Here is a 20,505-nt window from a genome sequence, read left to right as displayed (position 1 = left end):
GCAGCTCTGCTCCAATAGGACACAGCTATTATCAGTCACTCTGGCTAAACTGCATTGCCTATTGGGGGGGGGGGGGGGGGTCAAAGGTAGTGTGAAAAAAAAGGTCCAGGCTACTGCTCTATCCCTTCTCCTATGCTTTACACTGCAGCTCTGCTCCATAAGGGCACAGCTATGATCAGTGACTCCATCTTGGCTGCATTGTCTATTAAAGATGAATGAAGCCTATTGCTTTATCCCTCTACCTGCTATACTAAAGACTTTTGACATGACACAGGAACGTACGAAAAGTTTTGATCGGTCGCGGTCTCAACGCTGAGACCACCAAGGATCAGGGAGAAGCTCGCAGCAGCGCGCTTCACTTCGCGGCTGGTAGCGATCTCCATCCTGTGGCCCAATTATAAGTCTATGGGGCCATCCAGTGAAGCTAGATCGGTGTTTCCCAACCAGGGCGCCTCCAGCTGTTGCAAATCTACAACTCCGGGCATGCTGGTAGTTGTAGTTTTGCAACAGCTGAAGGCGCCCTGGTTGGGAAACACTGAGCTAGAGATTGCTGCAAGCCGGGGAGTGAAGATTGAGGTCGAGGGCGAATATTCGAAATGCTAATTTTTCTGCGAATATCGGCACTTCGTGATTTCGCGAATATAGTGATATATATACGTAATGACGAATATTTATTTTTTGGAATATGCGAATAAGCAAACCACCAAGGATCAGGGAGAAGCTCACAGCAGCGTGCTTCACTTCGTAGCTGGTAGCGATCTCCATCCTGCAGCCCAATTATAAGTCTATGGGGTCATCCAGAGAAGCTAGATCGGTGTTTCCCAACCAGGGTGCCTCCAGCTGTTGCAAAACTGCAACTCCCAGCATGCCCGGACAGCCAAAGGCTGTCCGGGCATGCTGGGAGTTGTAGTTTTGCAACAGCTGAAGGCCCCCTGGTTGGGAAACACTGAGCTGGATAGAGATTGCTGCAAGCCGGGGAGTGAAGATTGCTTATGCCCAATAGTGTTGAGGGCGAATATTCGAAATGCAAAGTTTTACCGTGAATATCCGCACTTTGCGATTTCGCGAATATAGTGAAATGTATTCGTAATGACGAATATTTATTTTTGGAATATGTGAATATATATGCGAATATGCAAATAAGCAAACCACCAAGGATCAGGGAGAAGCTCACAGCAGCGCGCTTCACTTCGTAGCTGGTAGCGATCTCCATCCTGCGGCCCAATTATAAATCTATGGGGTCATCCAGAGAAGCTAGATCGGTGTTTCCCAACCAGGGTGCCTCCAGCTGTTGCAAAACTGCAACTCCCAGCATGCCCGGACAGCCAAAGGCTGTCCGGGCATGCTGGGAGTTGTAGTTTTGCAACAGCTGAAGGCCCCCTGGTTGGGAAACACTGAGCTGGATAGAGATTGCTGCAAGCTGGGGAGTGAAGATTGCTTATGCCCAATAGTGTTGAGGGCGAATATTCGAAATGCAAAGTTTTACCGTGAATATCGGCACTTCGCGATTTCAAGAATATAGTGATGACGAATATTTATTTATAGTAATATAAATAAAGAATATAAATATAGTATATATAGAATATAAATATAGTAATATAAATAAAGAATATAGTAATGACGAATATTTTTTATTTTTTGGAATATGCAAATATGCAAACCACAAGGATCAGGGAGAAGCTCACAGCAGCGCGCTTCACTTCGCGGCTGGTAGCGATCTCCATCCAATTATAAGTCTATGAGGCCATCCAGAGAAGCTAGATCAGCGTTTCCCAACCAGGGTGCCTCCAGCTGTTGCAAAACTACAACTCTGCATGCTGGGAGTTGTAGTTTTGCAACAGCTGAAGGCACCCTGGTTGGGAAAACACTGAACTCGATAGAGACTGCTGCAAACTGGGGAGTGAATATTGCTTATGCCCAATAGTGTTGAGCACGAATATTCGAAATGCTAATTTTTAACCGCGAATATCGGCACTTTGCGATTTCGTGAATATAGTGATATATGTTCGTAATGACGAATATTTTTATTTTTATATATTTTTTGTGAATATGCGAATATGCAAATATTCGCCAATATCGGCCCTTCCAGTCAGAGGACACTGATCCCTCCCTTCTTTTAGGTGGAAGATATAATGGCGCACGCATGGGCACTATGCGAATTTCATTACGAATTTTCGCATGGGAAAAAAAAACCAAAAAACGGACAAGGAGAATATGCAAATTTGGCAAACATCGGACGAATATTTGTCCATATATTCGCGAAATATCGCAAATTCGAATAGGGCCCCTGCCACTCATGACTAATGCCCGCTCGTTATGCTGATCAGTGGGGGTCACAGCACTGAGACCCCGACCAATCAAAACTTTTGACCTTTCTTTGTGTCATGTCAAATAGGTTTTAAATAAACAGTGACTCAGATAGTCATAACTACAATTCTTTTTCATTATGGACTCGGGATGCTGCCTTATTTTTCGCCATACTTTACACTTCAGCTCCACCGGACTAAAACGCAATGAGAGAGGGAGCTGGAGATCTGCTGTGACCTACAATAGGTATATAAGCCAACTCCAGCACGGAGACCACACTCGGCTGAAGCCATGATATTTGGTTATCGTCCGATGTCATATAATTGGGGCACCCAGTGAGAATATTACAATAGAAGCCCAATACATGATACAACCCAAGGATAAGACATGCTCTCTGTGATTTCAGGGAACCCTCTGGCAACATGGTGGTTTGAATAAATTAGAAAAACCAACATGGCGCCCGTATGGGTGAACAAACATATCTGTATCAGGCTGGGTTCACACCACGTTTTTGCCATACATGTCAATCAGTTTTTCTAAAGAAAACCGTATGTCAAAAAAAAACGGATGGAACCCTATGGGAAAAAGTAAAGCTTATGCGTTGTTTTTTTTTTTTTTAAACATGGATGTCAATGGGAAACGGCACACGTATACGGTTCCATACGGGAAACTATATACGTTTTTTACTTTGCACATGCGCATTTGCATCCTAAAGTCCCCACCCTACACCCCTCCCCACCCTATGTTTTTTTATTTTATTTTATTTTTTTTAATAAAAACGGACGGAACCGTATGCACTTTTAAAAACAGTATACGGTTGAAAAACGCATATGGTTTACTTTTTTCCCATACGGTTTTCTTTAGAAAAACTGATTGAAAACACTATGGCAAAAAAACGTGGTGTGAACCCAGCCTTACTTGGATCTGGGAATTCTCTGGTCAGAACTCTATATATCACTTACCAGTAACCAGACAGGGAAAGGCACCTTACTGAGGATATGAGAGGCGTCGGAGGTGACGGACTCCACCCCGGCGCACCACAGCACCGAGAACAACCATGGCTCATTGACTGTGTAGGTGTTGAGGGTCAGATTCTGAGATGTATACTCCCTGCGGAGAACATAGGATGAGGCTGGCACCAGAGAACACAGAGAGATCACACAATCTCACTGCCCCAAAAATCTTTTACTCCCTGTTATCAGCCCTTGCAGGGGATATACCTGATGTCTTCTTGGTTGACGTCCGTGTACCTCAGGTTGATGAAGGTGATGTCCCTGTCCTTCAAGAATTTAGGGTCTTTTTTGAGGTTTGAGGCTTGTTGAAAATCTGGAGCCAGCTGTCGTACAAAAGGCCTCTCATGATCGTACAGCCAAATAACCTACAGACAGAAATATCATTACTGCAATACTGCCTCGATGTACTGGAATATAACTTGTATAATGCTGCCTCCTATGCACAAGAATATAACTACTATAATACTGCCTCCTATATACAAGAATATAACTACTATAATACTGCTCCTATATACAAGAATATAACTACTATAATACTGCTCCTATATACAAGAATATAACTACTATAATACTGCCTCCTATATACAAGAATATAACTACTATAATACTGCCTCCTATGTACAAGAATATAACTACTATAATACTGCCTCCTATATACAAGAATATAACTACTATAATACTGCCCCCTATATACAAGAATATAACTACTATAATACTGCCTCCTATATACAAGAATATAATTACTATAACACTGCTCCTATATACAAGAATATCACTACTATAATACTGCTCCTATATACAAGAATATAACTACTATAATACTGCTCCCTATGTACAAGAATATAACTGCTATAATACTGCTCCTATATACAAGAATATAATTACTATAATACTGCTCCTATATACAAGAATATAATTACTATAATACTGCTCCTATATACAGGAATATAACTACTATAATACTGCTCCTATATACAAGAATATAACTACTATAATACTGCTCCTATGTACAAGAATATAATTACTATAATACTGCCTCCTATATACAAGAATATAACTACTATAATACTGCCTCTATATACAAGAATATAACTACTATAATACTGCTCCTATGTACAAGAATATAACTACTATAATACTGCCTCCTATATACAAGAATATAACTACTATAATACTGCCCCCTATATACAAGAATATAACTACTATAATACTGCCTCCTATATACAAGAATATAATTACTATAACACTGCTCCTATATACAAGAATATCACTACTATAATACTGCTCCTATATACAAGAATATAACTACTATAATACTGCTCCCTATGTACAAGAATATAACTACTATAATACTGCTCCTATATACAAGAATATAACTACTATAATACAGCCTCCTATATACAAGAATATAACTACTATATTACTGCCCCCTATATACAAGAATATAACTACTATAATACTGCCCCTATATACAATATAACTACTATAATACTGCTCCTATATACAAGAATATAACTACTATAATACTGCTCCTATATACAAGAATATAATTACTATAATACTGCCTCCTATATACAAGAATATAACTACTATAATACTGCCTCCTATATACAAGAATATAACTACTATAATACTGCTCCTATATACAAGAATATAACTACTATAATACTGCTCCTATATACAAGAATATAACTGCTATAATACTGCTCCTATATACAAGAATATAATTACTATAATACTGCTCCTATATACAGGAATATAACTACTATAATACTGCTCCTATATACAAGAATATAACTACTATAATACTGCTCCTATGTACAAGAATATAATTACTATAATACTGCCTCCTATATACAAGAATATAACTACTATAATACTGCCTCCTATATACAAGAATATAACTACTATAATACTGCTCCTATGTACAAGAATATAACTACTATAATACTGCCTCCTATATACAAGAATATAACTACTATAATACTGCCCCCTATATACAAGAATATAACTACTATAATACTGCCTCCTATATACAAGAATATAATTACTATAACACTGCTCCTATATACAAGAATATAACTACTATAATACTGCCTCCTATATACAAGAATATAACTACTATATTACTGCCCCCTATATACAAGAATATAACTACTATAATACTGCCCCTATATACAATATAACTACTATAATACTGCTCCTATATACAAGAATATAACTACTGTAATACTGCTCCTATATACAAGAATATAACTACTGCAATACTGCCTCCTATATACAAGAATATAACTACTATAATACTGCCTCCTATATACAAGAATATAACTACTGCAATACTGCCTCCTATATACAAGACTATAACTACTATAATACTGCCTCCTATATACAAGAATATAATTACTATAATACTGCTCCTATGTACAAGAATATAACTACTATAATACTGCTCCTATATACAAGAATATAACTACTATAATACTGCTCCTATATACAAGAATATAACTACTATAATACTGCCCCTATATACAAGAATATAACTACTATAATACTGCTCCTATATACAAGAATATAACTACTATAATACTGCTCCTATCTATAATAATATACCTACTATAGTACGGCTCCTAAGTACAAGAATTTAACTACTATAATACTGTCTCCTATGTTAAAGTATATAACTACTTTTGGGGTATAATACAGACTGTAACTTAGGATCAGTACAGGATAAGTAATGTAATGTATGTACACAGTGACCTCACCAGCAGAATAGTGAGTACAGCTCTGGAGTATAATACAGGATATAACTCAGGATCAGTACAGGATAAGTAATGTAATGTATGTACACAGTGACCTCACCAGCAGAATAGTGAGTACAGCTCTGGAGTATAATACAGGATATAACTGAGGATCAGTACAGGATAAGTAATGTAATGTATGTACACAGTGACCTCACCAGCAGAATAGTGAGTAGAGGTCTGGAGTATAATACAGGATATAACTCAGGATCAGTAAAGGATAAGTAATGTAATGTATGTACACAGTGACCTCACCAGCAGAATAGTGAGTACAGCTCTGGAGTATAATACAGGATATAACTCAGGATCAGTACAGGATAAGTAATGTAATGTATGTACACAGTGACCTCACCAGCAGAATAGTGAGTACAGCTCTGGAGTATAATACAGGATATAACTCAGGATCAGTACAGGATAAGTAATGTAATGTATGTACACAGTGACCTCACCAGCAGAATAGTGAGTACAGCTCTGGAGTATAATACAGGATATAACTCAGGATCAGTACAGGATAAGTAATGTAATGTATGTACACAGTGACCTCACCAGCAGAATAGTGAGTACAGCTCTGGAGTAGACTATAGCCCTGTGTAGAGGAGTTTTGGATGGTAGTACTATGAACTCACGCGCTCCTGTGGTACTCTGGACTGTAGGATGGTGTTCACTGTGATATTGATGTAGTTCTCATACTGGGGATGGTTGGCCGGAAGGTGATGGATTCTGAGAAGAACAGAGGCGTTGTTTTCTTTGGCTACGTCTAGCAGGTCAGTCAGCTTACATATGGACTGATTCGCAGCCTCCGTCATGTCCGCTGAGGAAAGGGAGCTGACGGTCCAGAAAGGGTCGGTCTACATGTGAAGTGTCACAAAATACGGTATTTTATTATAAAGAAGGATCAGAGGCAAAACCCATCACCTGCTTTGTTAAGGGAATATACAACAAGCTGAAAAATCACTTTGGGGGAGATTTATCAACACCTGTCCAGAGGAAAAGTTGACCAGTTGCCCATAGCAACCAATCAGATCGCTACTTTCATGTTTCAGAGGCCTTTTTAAAAATGAAAGAAATGATCTGACTGATTGCTATGGGCAGAATCTCTCCAGTGTTCCCCTCACACATTTTGATAAATATGGCTCAATATATTCTGTAGTCAGAATTTTACTTAATAGGAAGAAGGAAGATGGTGGAAATAAAGATCTGCAATGCTGCTTGTGAGCACAAGATGGCAGTACAGGTCTTTCTTTATTACAGGATACAGGGAAAGTGGTGCACTTATTTTAGGTTGCTATGGCAACTGCTCCACTTTTCCTCTGCACAGGTTTTGATATCAAATACAGGAACATAGGTAAGGATGGAGAGACAGAGAGAGACAGAGAGAGACAGAGAGAGAGAGAGAGAAGAGAGAGAGAGAGAGAGAGAGAGAGAGAGAGAGAGAGAGAGGGAGAGGGGGAGAGGGGGAGGGGGAGAGGGGGAGAGGGGGAGAGGGGGAGAGGGGGGAGAGGGGGAGAGGGGGAGAGGGGGAGAGGGGGAGGGGGGAGAGGAGAGAGAGAGAGAGAGAGAGAGAGAGAGAGAGAGAGAGAGAGATAGAGTATGAGATAGATAGATAGATATGAGATAGATAGATAGATATGAGATAGATATGAGATAGATAGATATGAGATAGATAGATATGAGATAGATAGATATGAGATAGATATGAGATAGATAGATATGAGATAGATATGAGATGGATAGATAGATAGATAGATAGATAGATATGAGATAGATAGATATGAGATAGATATGAGATAGATAGATATGAGATAGATATGAGATAGATAGATAGATATGAGATAGATAGATATGAGATAGATAGATAGATATGAGATAGATAGATAGATATGAGATAGATAGATAGATATGAGATAGATAGATAGATATGAGATAGATAGATAGATATGAGATAGATAGATAGATATGAGATAGATAGATAGATATGAGATAGATAGATAGATATGAGATAGATAGATAGATATGAGATAGATAGATATGAGATATATATGAAATAGATATAGATAGATATGAGATAGATAGATATGAGGTAGATAGACAGATATGAGATAAATATGAGATAGATAGATAGATAGATAGATATCAGGTAGATATGAGAGAGATAGATACCGTATATACTCGAGTATAAGCCGAGTTTTTCAGCACGATTTTTCGTGCTGAAAACACCCCCCCTCGGCTTATACTCGAGTGAACTCTCCACCCGCAGTGGTCTTCAACCTGCGGACCTCCAGAGGTTTCAAAACTACAACTTCCAGCAAGCCCGGGCAGCCATCGGCTGTCCGGGCTTGCTGGGAGTTGTAGTTTTGAAACCTCCGGAGGTCCGCAGGTTGAAGACCACTGCGGCCTTCGACATCATCCAGCCCCCTCTCGCCCCCCTTTAGTTCTGTACAGTACTCACCTCCGCTCGGCGCTGGTCCGGTGCTGCAGGACTGTCCGGAGAGGAGGTGGTCCGGTGGGATAGTGGTTCCGGGCTGCTATCTTCACCGGGGAGGCCTCTTCTAAGCGCTTCGGTCCCGGCCCTAGAATAATCACGTTGCCTTGACAACGACGCAGAGGTACGTTTATTGCCAACGTACTTCTGCGTCATTGTCAAGGCAACGCCTCTATTCCGGGCCGGAAGCGCGGAGAAGAGGCGCCCCCGGTGAAGATAGCAGCCCGGAACCACTATCCCACCGGACGACCTCCTCTCCGGACAGTCCTGCAGCACTGGACCAGCGCCGAGCGGAGGTGAGTACTGTACAGAACTAAAGGGGGTGAGAGGGGGCTGGATGATGTCGAAGGCCGCAGTGGTCTTCAACCTGCGGACCTCCGGAGGTTTCAAAACTACAACTCCCAGCAAGCCCGGACAGCCGATGGCTGCCCGGGCTTGCTGGGAGTTGTAATTTTGAAACCTCTGGAGGTCCGCAGGTTGAAGACCACTGAGGGTGGATGATGAGAAGAGGATGATGAAGGGGGGGTGTGGGATGATGACAAGAGGATGATGAAGGGGGGGTGTGGGATGATGACAAGAGGATGATGAAGGGGGGGTGTGCGATGATGAAGGGGGGTGGGGATGATGACAAGAGGATGATGAAGGGGGGGTGTGGGATGATTACAAGGGGATGATGAAGGGGGGTGGGGATGATGACAAGGAGATGATGAAGGGGGTGGGGATGATGACAAGGGGATGATGAAGGGGGGATGTGTGGGATGATGACAAGGGGATGATGAAGGGGGGTGGGGATGATGACAAGGGGATGATGAAGGGGGGATGTGTGGGATGATGACAAGGGGATGATGACAGGTGATGATGATGAGGGTCTGGATGATGACAGGCGGTGATGATGATGAGGATGTTAATGACGGGGGTCTGGATGATGACAGGGGGGGATGATGTATTTCCCACCCTAGGCTTATACTCGAGTAAATAACTTTTCCTGGGATTTTGGGTTGAAATTAGGGGTCTCTGCTTATACTCGGGTCGGCTTATACTCGAGTATATACGGTAGATATGAGATAGATAGATATAGATAGTTATAGATAGATATGAGATAGATAGATATGAGATAGATAGCTAGATTTTTGAAAGTGTAAATGATGGAAATAAAATCTAACTTTTGTTGACATATTATAAGAATGTCTAATCTGTAATTTGATGCCTTTTGGAGATTTTTCCATCTTTCCTTGGCTTCTTTATGCACATTAACACAAATTTTTACCTGGGGTGCACAAACTTTTGATCCCCACTGTATGAGATAGATATGAGATAGATAGATATGAGATAGATCGATTGATATGAGATAGATCGATAGATATGAGATAGATATAGATAGCTATAGATAGATATGAAATAGATCTAGATAGATAGGAGATAGATATTTACCTTTATATACCACTCTCCAGCATTCAGCCTCTCGAGGTCAGTCCAGTTGAACATGGCGGACAGCTGAGATGAGAGCTCTGGGAAGACGTGGTCGATGTTCGTGGTTCTCCTCAGGGTGTCATCGTGCATTATGAATGGTATTCCGTCAAGACTACAAAGACAAAAGCGCAGGAGAGTTCAGAGGGGAGAAGGGGAGTCGTAGTGGACACCTCCAAGGGCCAAGCTATAGGGGGCTTAGAGACCCCCTTGTCTCAAAAGAAGACCCCGGCATTATACATGTAAGTGGGGTTTGCTATAACCTCTCATTGCTTCTTCAGTCACTGTGGTAACAGTATGGGACTATGTGGGCACCATGGTGCTCCAGACTAGAAGGTCTTTGTATTCTTTCCAATAAAATGTTCTAGTCAAGAAACTGCATTCCACAGCTCATGTGTACGAGAAACATGGCTGACAATCTGTGAGGTGGAGGCCGACGCTGCCATCTACTCCATGATGACTGAACAGGCTGAGCGTGGGACGGCCGCCCACATAACAGCCCACACCGTGTCCCACATTCTCCTCACATCGTCTCTATGTAAAAGAAACATATGCTGTCTATAAGGGTGTACAGGCTGCCATGGAGCCCAATGAGGGGGGGAGGGCCCAGGAGGATCACACGGCAAAATCTCTGTGCAGAATTCAGCAGAAGAATTGCGCCAGAAATTCCGCCAAGATTTACTGTACATTGATTTCAATAGGATTCTACAGCCCCATTCAGACATCAGAATTTTGCAAAAATATTAGACCATACTTATATTTTATTACTCTGCATAATCCCATTAAAGTCAACGGGGCTTGAATTATAGCAAAAGTCTGTTCTGAGAACACAGAAATTCCGCCACAATTCCGTTCAAGTTTTGCTGAATGGAATTTGTGTGGAAATTTCGCTGTGTGAAAACAGCCTAACTCTTCAAAAGCTTTGCACTCCAGTATTCCAGCTACAGCGTCTGTAGTGAATAGTGTAAGATGTAGTGTGCTCTGCTGTAGTGAATAGTGTAAGATGTAGTGTGCTCTGCTGTAGTGAATAGTGTAAGATGTAGTGTGCTCTGCTGTAGTGAATAGTGTAAGATGTAGTGTGCTCTGCTGTAGTGAATAGTGTAAGATGTAGTGTGCTCTGCTGTAGTGAATAGTGTAACATGTAGTGTGCTCTGCTGTAGTGAATAGTGTAAGATGTAGCGTGCTCTGCTGTAGTGAATAGTGTAAGATGTAGTGTGCTCTGCAGTAGTGAATAGTGTAAGATGTAGTGTGCTCTGCTGTAGTGAATAGTGTAAGATGTAGCGTGCTCTGCTGTAGTGAATAGTGTAAGATGTAGTGTGCTCTGCAGTAGTGAATAGTGTAAGATGTAGCGTGCTCTGCAGTAGTGAATAGTGTAAGATGTAGCGTGCTCTGCTGTAGTGAATAGTGTAAGATGTAGTGTGCTCTGCTGTAGTGAATAGTGTAAGATGTAGTGAGCTCTCCTGTAGTGAATAGTGTAAGATGTAGCGTGCTCTCCTGTAGTGAATAGTGTAAGATGTAGCGTGCTCTGCTGTAGTGAATAGTGTAAGATGTAGTGTGCTCTCCTGTAGTGAATAGTGTAAGATGTAGTGAGCTCTGCTGTAGTGAATAGTGTAAGATGTAGTGTGCTCTGCTGTAGTGAATAGTGTAAGATGTAGTGTGCTCTGCTGTAGTGAATAGTGTAAGATGTAGTGTGCTCTGCTGTAGTGAATAGTGTAAGATGTAGTGTGCTCTGCTGTAGTGAATAGTGTAAGATGTAGTGTGCTCTGCTGTAGTGAATAGTGTAAGATGTAGTGTGCTCTGCTGTAGTGAATAGTGTAAGATGTAGTGAGCTCTGCTGTAGTGAATAGTGTAAGATGTAGTGTGCTCTGCTGTAGTGAATAGTGTAAGATGTAGTGTGCTCTGCTGTAGTGAATAGTGTAAGATGTAGTGTGCTCTGCTGTAGTGAATAGTGTAAGATGTAGTGTGCTCTGCTGTAGTGAATAGTGTAAGATGTAGTGTGCTCTGCTGTATGAATAGTGTAAGATGTAGTGTGCTCTGCTGTAGTGAATAGTATAAGATGTAGTGTGCTCTGCTGTAGTGAATAGTGTAAGATGTAGTGTGCTCTCCTGTAGTGAATAGTGTAAGATGTAGTGTGCTCTCCTGTAGTGAATAGTGTAAGATGTAGTGAGCTCTGCTGTAGTGAATAGTGTAAGATGTAGTGTGCTCTGCTGTAGTGAATAGTGTAAGATGTAGTGAGCTCTGCTGTAGTCAATAGTGTAAGATGTAGTGAGCTCTGCTGTAGTGAATAGTGTAAGATGTAGTGTGCTCTGCTGTAGTGAATAGTGTAAGATGTAGTGAGCTCTGCTGTAGTCAATAGTGTAAGATGTAGTGAGCTCTGCTGTAGTGAATAGTGTAAGATGTAGTGTGCTCTGCTGTAGTGAATAGTGTAAGATGTAGTGTGCTCTGCTGTAGTGAATAGTGTAAGATGTAGTGTACTCTGCTGTAGTGAATAGTGTAAGATGTAGTGTACTCTGCTGTAGTGAATAGTGTAAGATGTAGTGAGCTCTGCTGTAGTGAATAGTGTAAGATGTAGTGTGCTCTGCTGTAGTGAATAGTGTAAGATGTAGTGTGCTCTGCTGTAGTGAATAGTGTAAGATGTAGTGAGCTCTGCTGTAGTGAATAGTGTAAGATGTAGTGTGCTCTGCTGTAGTGAATAGTGTAAGATGTAGCGTGCTCTGCTGTAGTGAATAGTGTAAGATGTAGCGTGCTCTGCTGTATGAATAGTGTAAGATGTAGTGTGCTCTGCTGTAGTGAATAGTGTAAGATGTAGTGTGCTCTGCTGTAGTGAATAGTGTAAGATGTAGCGTGCTCTGCTGTAGTGAATAGTGTAAGATGTAGCGTGCTCTGCTGTATGAATAGTGTAAGGTGTAGTGTGCTCTGCTGTAGTGAATAGTGTAAGATGTAGCGTGCTCTGCTGTATGAATAGTGTAAGATGTAGTGTGCTCTGCTGTAGTGAATAGTGTAAGATGTAGTGTGCTCTGCTGTATGAATAGTGTAAGATGTAGTGTGCTCTGCTGTAGTGAATAGTGTAAGATGTAGTGTACTCTGCTGTATGAATAGTGTAAGATGTAGTGTACTCTGCTGTAGTGAATAGTGTAAGATGTAGTGAGCTCTGCTGTAGTGAATAGTGTAAGATGTAGTGAGCTCTGCTGTAGTGAATAGTGTAAGATGTAGTGTACTCTGCTGTAGTGAATAGTGTAAGATGTAGTGTACTCTGCTGTAGTGAATAGTGTAAGATGTAGTGTACTCTGCTGTAGTGAATAGTGTAAGATGTAGTGTGCTCTGCTGTAGTGAATAGTGTAAGATGTAGTGTACTCTGCTGTATGAATAGTGTAAGATGTAGTGTACTCTGCTGTAGTGAATAGTGTAAGATGTAGTGAGCTCTGCTGTAGTGAATAGTGTAAGATGTAGTGAGCTCTGCTGTAGTGAATAGTGTAAGATGTAGTGTACTCTGCTGTAGTGAATAGTGTAAGATGTAGTGTACTCTGCTGTAGTGAATAGTGTAAGATGTAGTGTACTCTGCTGTAGTGAATAGTGTAAGATGTAGTGAGCTCTGCTGTAGTGAACAGTGTAAGATGTAGTGTGCTCTGCTGTAGTGAATAGTGTAAGATGTAGTGTGCCCTGCTGTAGTGAATAGTGTAAGATGTAGTGTACTCTGCTGTAGTGAATAGTGTAAGATGTAGTGTGCTCTGCTGTAGTGAATAGTGTAAGATGTGGCGTGCTCTGCTGTAGTGAATAGTGTAAGATGTAGTGTGCTCTGCTGTAGTGAATAGTGTAAGATGTAGTGTACTCTGCTGTAGTGAATAGTGTAAGATGTAGTGTGCTCTGCTGTAGTGAATAGTGTAAGATGTGGCGTGCTCTGCTGTAGTGAATAGTGTAAGATGTAGTGTGCTCTGCTGTAGTGAATAGTGTAAGATGTAGTGTGCTCTGCTGTAGTGAATAGTGTAAGATGTAGTGTGCCCTGCTGTAGTGAATAGTGTAAGATGTAGTGTGCTCTGCTGTAGTGAATAGTGTAAGATGTAGTGTGCTCTGCTGTAGTGAATAGTGTAAGATGTAGTGAGCTCTGCTGTAGTGAATAGTGTAAGATGTAGTGTGCCCTGCTGTAGTGAATAGTGTAAGATGTAGTGTGCTCTGCTGTAGTGAATAGTGTAAGATGTAGTGTGCTCTGCTGTAGTGAATAGTGTAAGATGTGGCATGTTCTGCTGTACGAATTGTGGAAGATTTAGTGTTTACACCAATACTGACCGATTCTAAGGTTTGTGAATGCAGCTCTGGAGGTGACTAGAGTACATAACATTATACATACAAAACTGAGTAGGCAGTGCGGGGTCCTTACCTTACCGTGACATCTGCCTGCAGCCCATGCGTCCGCTGCTCCAGCGCCTTTTTAAAAGACATTAAAGTGTTTTCTGGGGCAAGCTGAAAGGCAGAACAGAGGCAGGGGGGCATTAGTGGGGCAAATATCCCACCCAAATCCTCATAGAACAGACCCTGTATTACACTCTTAAACAATGATACATCAAACATTAATGCCAGTGTGGATCCCATCAGGGACAAGACCTCGTCCCGGACCACCAGGGACAAGACCTCGTCCCGGACCACCAGGGACAAGGCCTCCTCCCGGACCACCAGGGACAAGGCCTCGTCCCGGACCACCAGGGACAAGGCCTCGTCCCGGACCACCAGGGACAAGGCCTCGTCCCGGACCACCAGGGACAAGGCCTCGTCCCGGACCACCAGGGACAAGGCCTCGTCCCGGACCACCAGGGACAAGCCCTCGTCCCGGACCACCAGGGACAAGCCCTCGTCCCGGACCACCAGGGACAAGCCCTCGTCCCGGACCACCAGGGACAAGCCCTCGTCCCGGACCACCAGGGACAAGCCCTCGTCCCGACCACCAGGGACAAGACCTCGTCCCGGACCACCAGGGACAAGACCTCGTCCCGGACCACCAGGGACAAGACCTCGACCCGGACCACCAGGGACAAGACCTCGTCCCGGACCACCAGGGACAAGACCTCGTTCCGGACCACCAGGGACAAGACCTCGTCTCGTCGTAACGAGACACGCCACAACGCGTTACTTTAATACCCGCCGCAGCTAATTGCTTACATTATTTAATATTTATTAAAGCATTCACAGCGCTGAGGATTTGTCACTATGTAGGGTACAATTATAAGCGGATACAAGCAATAACAACCGGCGGAATTAGTACTTTGTGAATCACTACACGCTGGGGCACTGCCAAGGATGGAGCTGGCATTCATTTTAATGAAGAATTTTGCAGCCGAGGCCCATGGATGTGAGTAGTACCTACTAAACACTGCTCAGCTGGTCCACACCAAGGACCGGGGATGTTCTCTACACAAACAAGACAGTGATGGGACGTGGCTGAACACATGAAATCACACGTCAACAAATGAGTGACACAATGAGGCCACGCTGAGAAGTATTCTGCAATAGCTGCCAGCAGGGGGCATCTGAATCCATGATTTTACTGCCATAAAAACTGTGGCTAAATGCAACACAGCAGAGACGAGCGGGTGACCGGGCCGGTGCCTACCGGATCATAGTTTGCCTCATAGGAGACAGATGTGGACAACAGCAGCTGGTAACAGGGCGGACAACCTCCGGCTGCCTTATTTGGGCAATATACAGCAGAAATTATACGTTGTGGGTGTAGATCGGGTGGAGCAGCAGCGCCCACATTGCTACTTGTTGCAGAGTTCCTGGAAATTTTGGCAACTATACAGACAACCTCACAGAGAGAGAGAGATTGCCGGGTGCTGGGGTTAGTGGAGCGTAAAAACCGTTCCCATTGTGGAGAAGCTTATACGATCACCGCGCTCAATGCCAAGCGGCTGCTGATGGGATGTAAAGCACGTCGTGTGGAGCAGCGAAAATGTGTTCTCTGAATTGATAAATCACATTTTATTATGTCTGATGGTGATTGAACCGGAGTTTGGTGGATGCCCAGAGAACTCGACTGGGATGCATAGTGCCTACCCTAAACTGTATTGGGCAAAGGGGCACAAGGGGTGGTTAAAGGGGTTATCCAGGAAAACATTTTATATATATATATATATATATATATATATATATATATATATATATATATATATCAACTGGCTCCAAAAAGTTAAACAGATTTGTAAATTACTTCTATTTAAAAAAAATCTTAATCCTTTCAGTACTTATGAGCTGCTGAAGTGGAGTTGTTCTTTTCTGTCTAAGTGCTCTCTGATGCCACCGGTCTCTGGAACTGTCCAGAGTAGAAGCAAATCCCCATAGAAAACCTCTTCTACTCTGTGCAGTTCCCGAGACAAGCAGAGATGTCAGCAGAGAGCACTGTTGCCAGACAGAAAAGAACAACTCAACTTCAGCACCTGATAATTATTGAAAGGATTAAAGGGGTTATCCAGGGAAATACTTTTTTTTATATATCAACTTGCTCCAGAAAGTTATACAGATTTGTAAATTACTTCTATTAAAAAATCTTAATCCTTTCAGTACTTATGAGCTTCTGAAGTTAAGGTTCTTCTTTTCTGTCTAAGTGCTCTCTGATGACATGTGTCTCGGGAACCGCCCAGTTTAGAAGAGGTTTGCTATGGGGATTTGCTTCAAAACTGGGCGTTTCCCGAGACAGGTGTCATCAGAGAGCACTTAGACAGAAAATAACAACCTTAACTTCAGAAGCTCATAAGTACTGAAAGGATTAAGATTTTTTAATAGAAGTAATTTACAAATCTGTTTAACTTTCTGGAGCCAGTTTTTTCCTGGAATACCCCTTTAATATCTCTACCTTGTGCCATGACTCCTGGCTTGTCTTCGCAGCTCTTCTCTAAGTCACATTCATACACATACAAATACATACTGTACACTTAGTGGCACAAATACTATCTCTGGTGGAAATTTGTCATAGTGAGAGCTGGGCACAGAAAAACATGCCAGTATACTGTGTTAAAAGGTTTCTCAGAGAGTTCTCTTCTATTCACAGGATAGAAAATAAGAAGATGATATTGAAAACAGGGACCAGCGATCTTAAGGGGGTACTCCGGCCAAAGACATCTTATCCCCTATCCAAAGGATAGGGGATAAGATGTCTGATCGTGGAGGGGGCCCGCCGCAGGGACCCCCGCAATCTCTGTGCAGCACCCACATTCTATGCAGGGCTGCTGCTTCAGTCTTGGAAACTTCTATGTTTCTGGGACAGGGGACGTGATGTCAGCCCCCCCCCTCCATTCATCCCATAGACATGAATGAAGGGGGTGTGGTGTGACATCATGAGGGGTTGTAGGGTCACGTCTCCAGTCCCAGAAACACAGAGGTTTCCGAGACTGGAGCAGCACCCACGCATGGAATGCGGGTGCTGCATGGAGATTGCGGAGGTCCCCCACGATCAGACATCTTATCCCCTATCCTTAAAGGGGGTTATCCAGGAAAAAAACTTTTTTTTTTTACATCAACTGGCTCCAGAAAGTTAAACAGATTTGTAAATTACTTCTATTAAAAAATCTTTCAGTACTTATGAGCTGATGAAGTTGAGTTGTTCTTTTCTGTCTAAGTGCTCTCTGATGACACGTGTCTCGGGAACCGCCCAGTTTAGAAGCAAATCCCCATAGCAAACCTCTTCTACTCTGTGCAGTTCCCGAGACAAGCAGAGATGTCAGCAGAGAGCACTGTTGCCAGACAGAAAACAACAACTCCACTTCAGCAGCTGATAATTATTGAAAGGATTAAAAAAAATTTATAGAAGTAATTTACAAATCTGTTTAACTTTCTGGAGCCAGTTGATATAAAAAAAAAAAAAGTTTTTTCCTGGATAACCCCTTTAAGGATAGGGGATAAGATGTCTGGGGGACCTCCGCAATCTCCGTGCAGCACCCGCGTGGGTGCTGCTCCAGTCTCAAAAACCTCTGTGTTTTCCCTGGAATACCCCTTTAAGATGCCTTTGGCCAGAATACCCCTTTAAAAACCCCAGCTTCCAATCTCCCATATTGAACTGTACCACTACCTCCCAATAAACTTTTCCCCCTAAAAAAACGTGCCGCTGCCCCCCTAATGGACTATGCCCCCTAATGGACTGTGCCATTGTGCCTAATAATGGAACTGTGTCACTTCTCCCCTATATAAACACTGATACAGCCGTGTGAGCAGGACCAGGTCAGGACATGTTTTCAGCCTCTGAATGTTGCACTAAGGCTAGGTTCACACTGCGGAATCTCTGGGCAGAAAATTTCAATCCTGAGATTCCGTGGGCGGCCAGCGCCGACTGATTCAGGACCGGACCGGACACTGCAGTCTCTAATAGACTGCAATGTGTTCCGCGAGTATTTCCGCCTGAAGAATGAGCAACGCCATTCTTCAGGCAGAAATTTCCAAGCGGATTTTCCGTTCACAAATTCCGCAGTGTGAACCTAACCTAACAGAAAACAATTGCACCATCATTTCCAGAGGGGAAATATATATATAAAATAGTCAGTAGTTCCTGTATACATACTGCCGGAACCTTTAGGAGTGAGGTCTCTTACCATAGGTGCACCTCGATGGCCAATGATTGAAGGTTTCGGTCCCAGCAACTCCCTCTCCATAATACAGGGTGAGGAGATGGTCATCGGGACGAGATACAGTGCAAGGACTACGGCCAAGTAGGCCAGGATTAGACACACCTGAAAAACTGGAGAGAGAAGAGGTCAGAGTCAGGAAGGGGGGGGGGGTCACTGACTAATCTATGCTGCAAACAGGTATACTCCAGTCACATCCAGAGCTGCATTTCCTTTTTTCCCCCTGCAATCATTTATGGTTCGGATCTATTTCTCCCTGTGATCAGTCAACATGTTGATTATCAGACAGATTTAATGCACATGTATACAGGGGGATGTTCTCTTACATGTAGAGAAACAGCTCCGCAGAAGAAAACATACCCCAAAATAGATTACAGCCCTTTAATATGGCAACACTCTAAGTGTGAGCTAATTGGGTAAGGAACCCTGGTGGCTCATGGTGTATAACTTTATTACCAATCACAGGGTTCCGTTTACAATTTCTTTCTTATCATAGAAAAAGCTTGTTATCCAACAAAAGCCTCATTATTTACCATGGTCATTTGGATAGTTTTTGGGCATCAGTGGGCGCTGGCCAGAACTAAGACAATGGTTAATAGAAACTAGATAAAACCAGCCAACACCATCTAAAGTTAGACAATGTGTATATATATATACACACACACACAAGTGGTCCCTCAACATACGATGGTAATTCGTTCCAAACGACCCATAGTTTGTCGAATCCATCGTATGTTGAGGGATTCGTGCAATGTAAAGTATAGGAAGCTGTACTCACCTGTCCCCGCAGCTCGAGATGGTGTCCTCCGCTGTCTTCTCCGGTCCTCTCCTGTCTTCTCCGGTCCTCTCCTGTCTTCTCCGGTCCTCTCCTGTCTTCTCCGGTCCTCTCCTGTCTTCTCCGGTCCTCTCCTGTCTTCTCCGGTCCTCTCCCGTCTTCTCCGGTCCTCTCCCGTCTTCTCCGGTCCTCTCCCGTCTTCTCCGGTCCTCTCCCGTCTTCTCCGGTCCTCTCCCGTCTTCTCCGGTCCTCTCCCGTCTTCTCCGGTCCTCTCCCGTCTTCTCCGGTCCTCTCCCGTCTTCTCCGGTCCTCTCCTGTCTTCTCCGGTCCTCTCCTGTCTTCTCCGGTCCTCTCCTGTCTTCTCCGGTCCTCTCCTGTCTTCTCCGGTCCTCTCCTGTCTTCTCCGGTCCTCTCCTGTCTTCTCCGGTCCTCTCCTGTCTTCTCCGGTCCTCCGCTGTCTTCTCCGGTCCTCCGCTGTCTTCTCCGGTCCTCTCCTGTCTTCTCCGGTCCTCTCCTGTCTTCTCCGGTCCTCTCCTGTCTTCTCCGGTCCTCTGCTGTCTTCTCCGGTCCTCTCCTGTCTTCTCCGGTCCTCTCCTGTCTTCTCCGGTCCTCTCCTGTCTTCTCCGGTCCTCTCCTGTCTTCTCCGGTCCTCTCCTGTCTTCTCCGGTCCTCTCCTGTCTTCTCCGGTCCTCTCCTGTCTTCTCCGGTCCTCTCCTGTCTTCTCCGGTCCTCTCCTGTCTTCTCCGGTCCTCTGCTGTCTTCCGCAAGGCCTTACTGGGCCTGCGTAGCGACGTCATTACGCCGCTGCGTACGTCATTCCTATTGGATGACGTGCGCAGCAGCGTATTGACGTCATCAGAGAGGGCCGAGAAGACACCGGAAGACCAGCGCTAGACCCGGAGGGCACCCCGGAGCATTGTGGAGGGGTAAGTAATACTTACCGCACCATACTGGGAACATTAAGCTGCTATCCGGCAGCAGCTTAAGCATTTGGCGCTGCCGGATAGCACTTAATGCGATGGCCCCGACATAAAAAAGCATCGTATGTCGATTTCATCAT

At 43.4% G+C, this 20,505-nt stretch overlaps 1 protein-coding gene across 4 annotated transcripts in view; it reads right to left on the bottom strand.

Annotated features, from left to right (window-relative positions):
• The window catches only part of LOC130358264 (glycerophosphodiester phosphodiesterase domain-containing protein 5-like), a 200,565-nt gene that overhangs the window by 25,194 nt on the left and 154,866 nt on the right, over positions 1–20,505 (bottom strand). For all 4 annotated transcript variants that reach the window (XR_008889445.1, XM_056561240.1, XM_056561242.1 and 1 more), the window contains exons 8-13: positions 18,638–18,783; positions 14,443–14,525; positions 10,032–10,182; positions 6,745–6,966; positions 3,528–3,685; positions 3,270–3,417 (exon numbers count right to left, since the gene is read on the bottom strand). Coding sequence is in view for 3 of the 4 variants with exons in the window: in XM_056561240.1 (XP_056417215.1) it covers positions 3,270–3,417; positions 3,528–3,685; positions 6,745–6,966; positions 10,032–10,182; positions 14,443–14,525; positions 18,638–18,783 (908 nt within the window). In the remaining variant the exon portion in view is untranslated. The remainder of the gene's footprint in view (positions 1–3,269; positions 3,418–3,527; positions 3,686–6,744; positions 6,967–10,031; positions 10,183–14,442; positions 14,526–18,637; positions 18,784–20,505) is intronic.

The sequence above is a fragment of the Hyla sarda genome, chromosome 2 (assembly GCF_029499605.1).
Source record: "Hyla sarda isolate aHylSar1 chromosome 2, aHylSar1.hap1, whole genome shotgun sequence".
In the NCBI taxonomy this organism is placed as follows: Eukaryota; Metazoa; Chordata; class Amphibia; order Anura; family Hylidae; genus Hyla; species Hyla sarda.
This window is presented reverse-complemented; position numbering and strand designations above follow the sequence as displayed.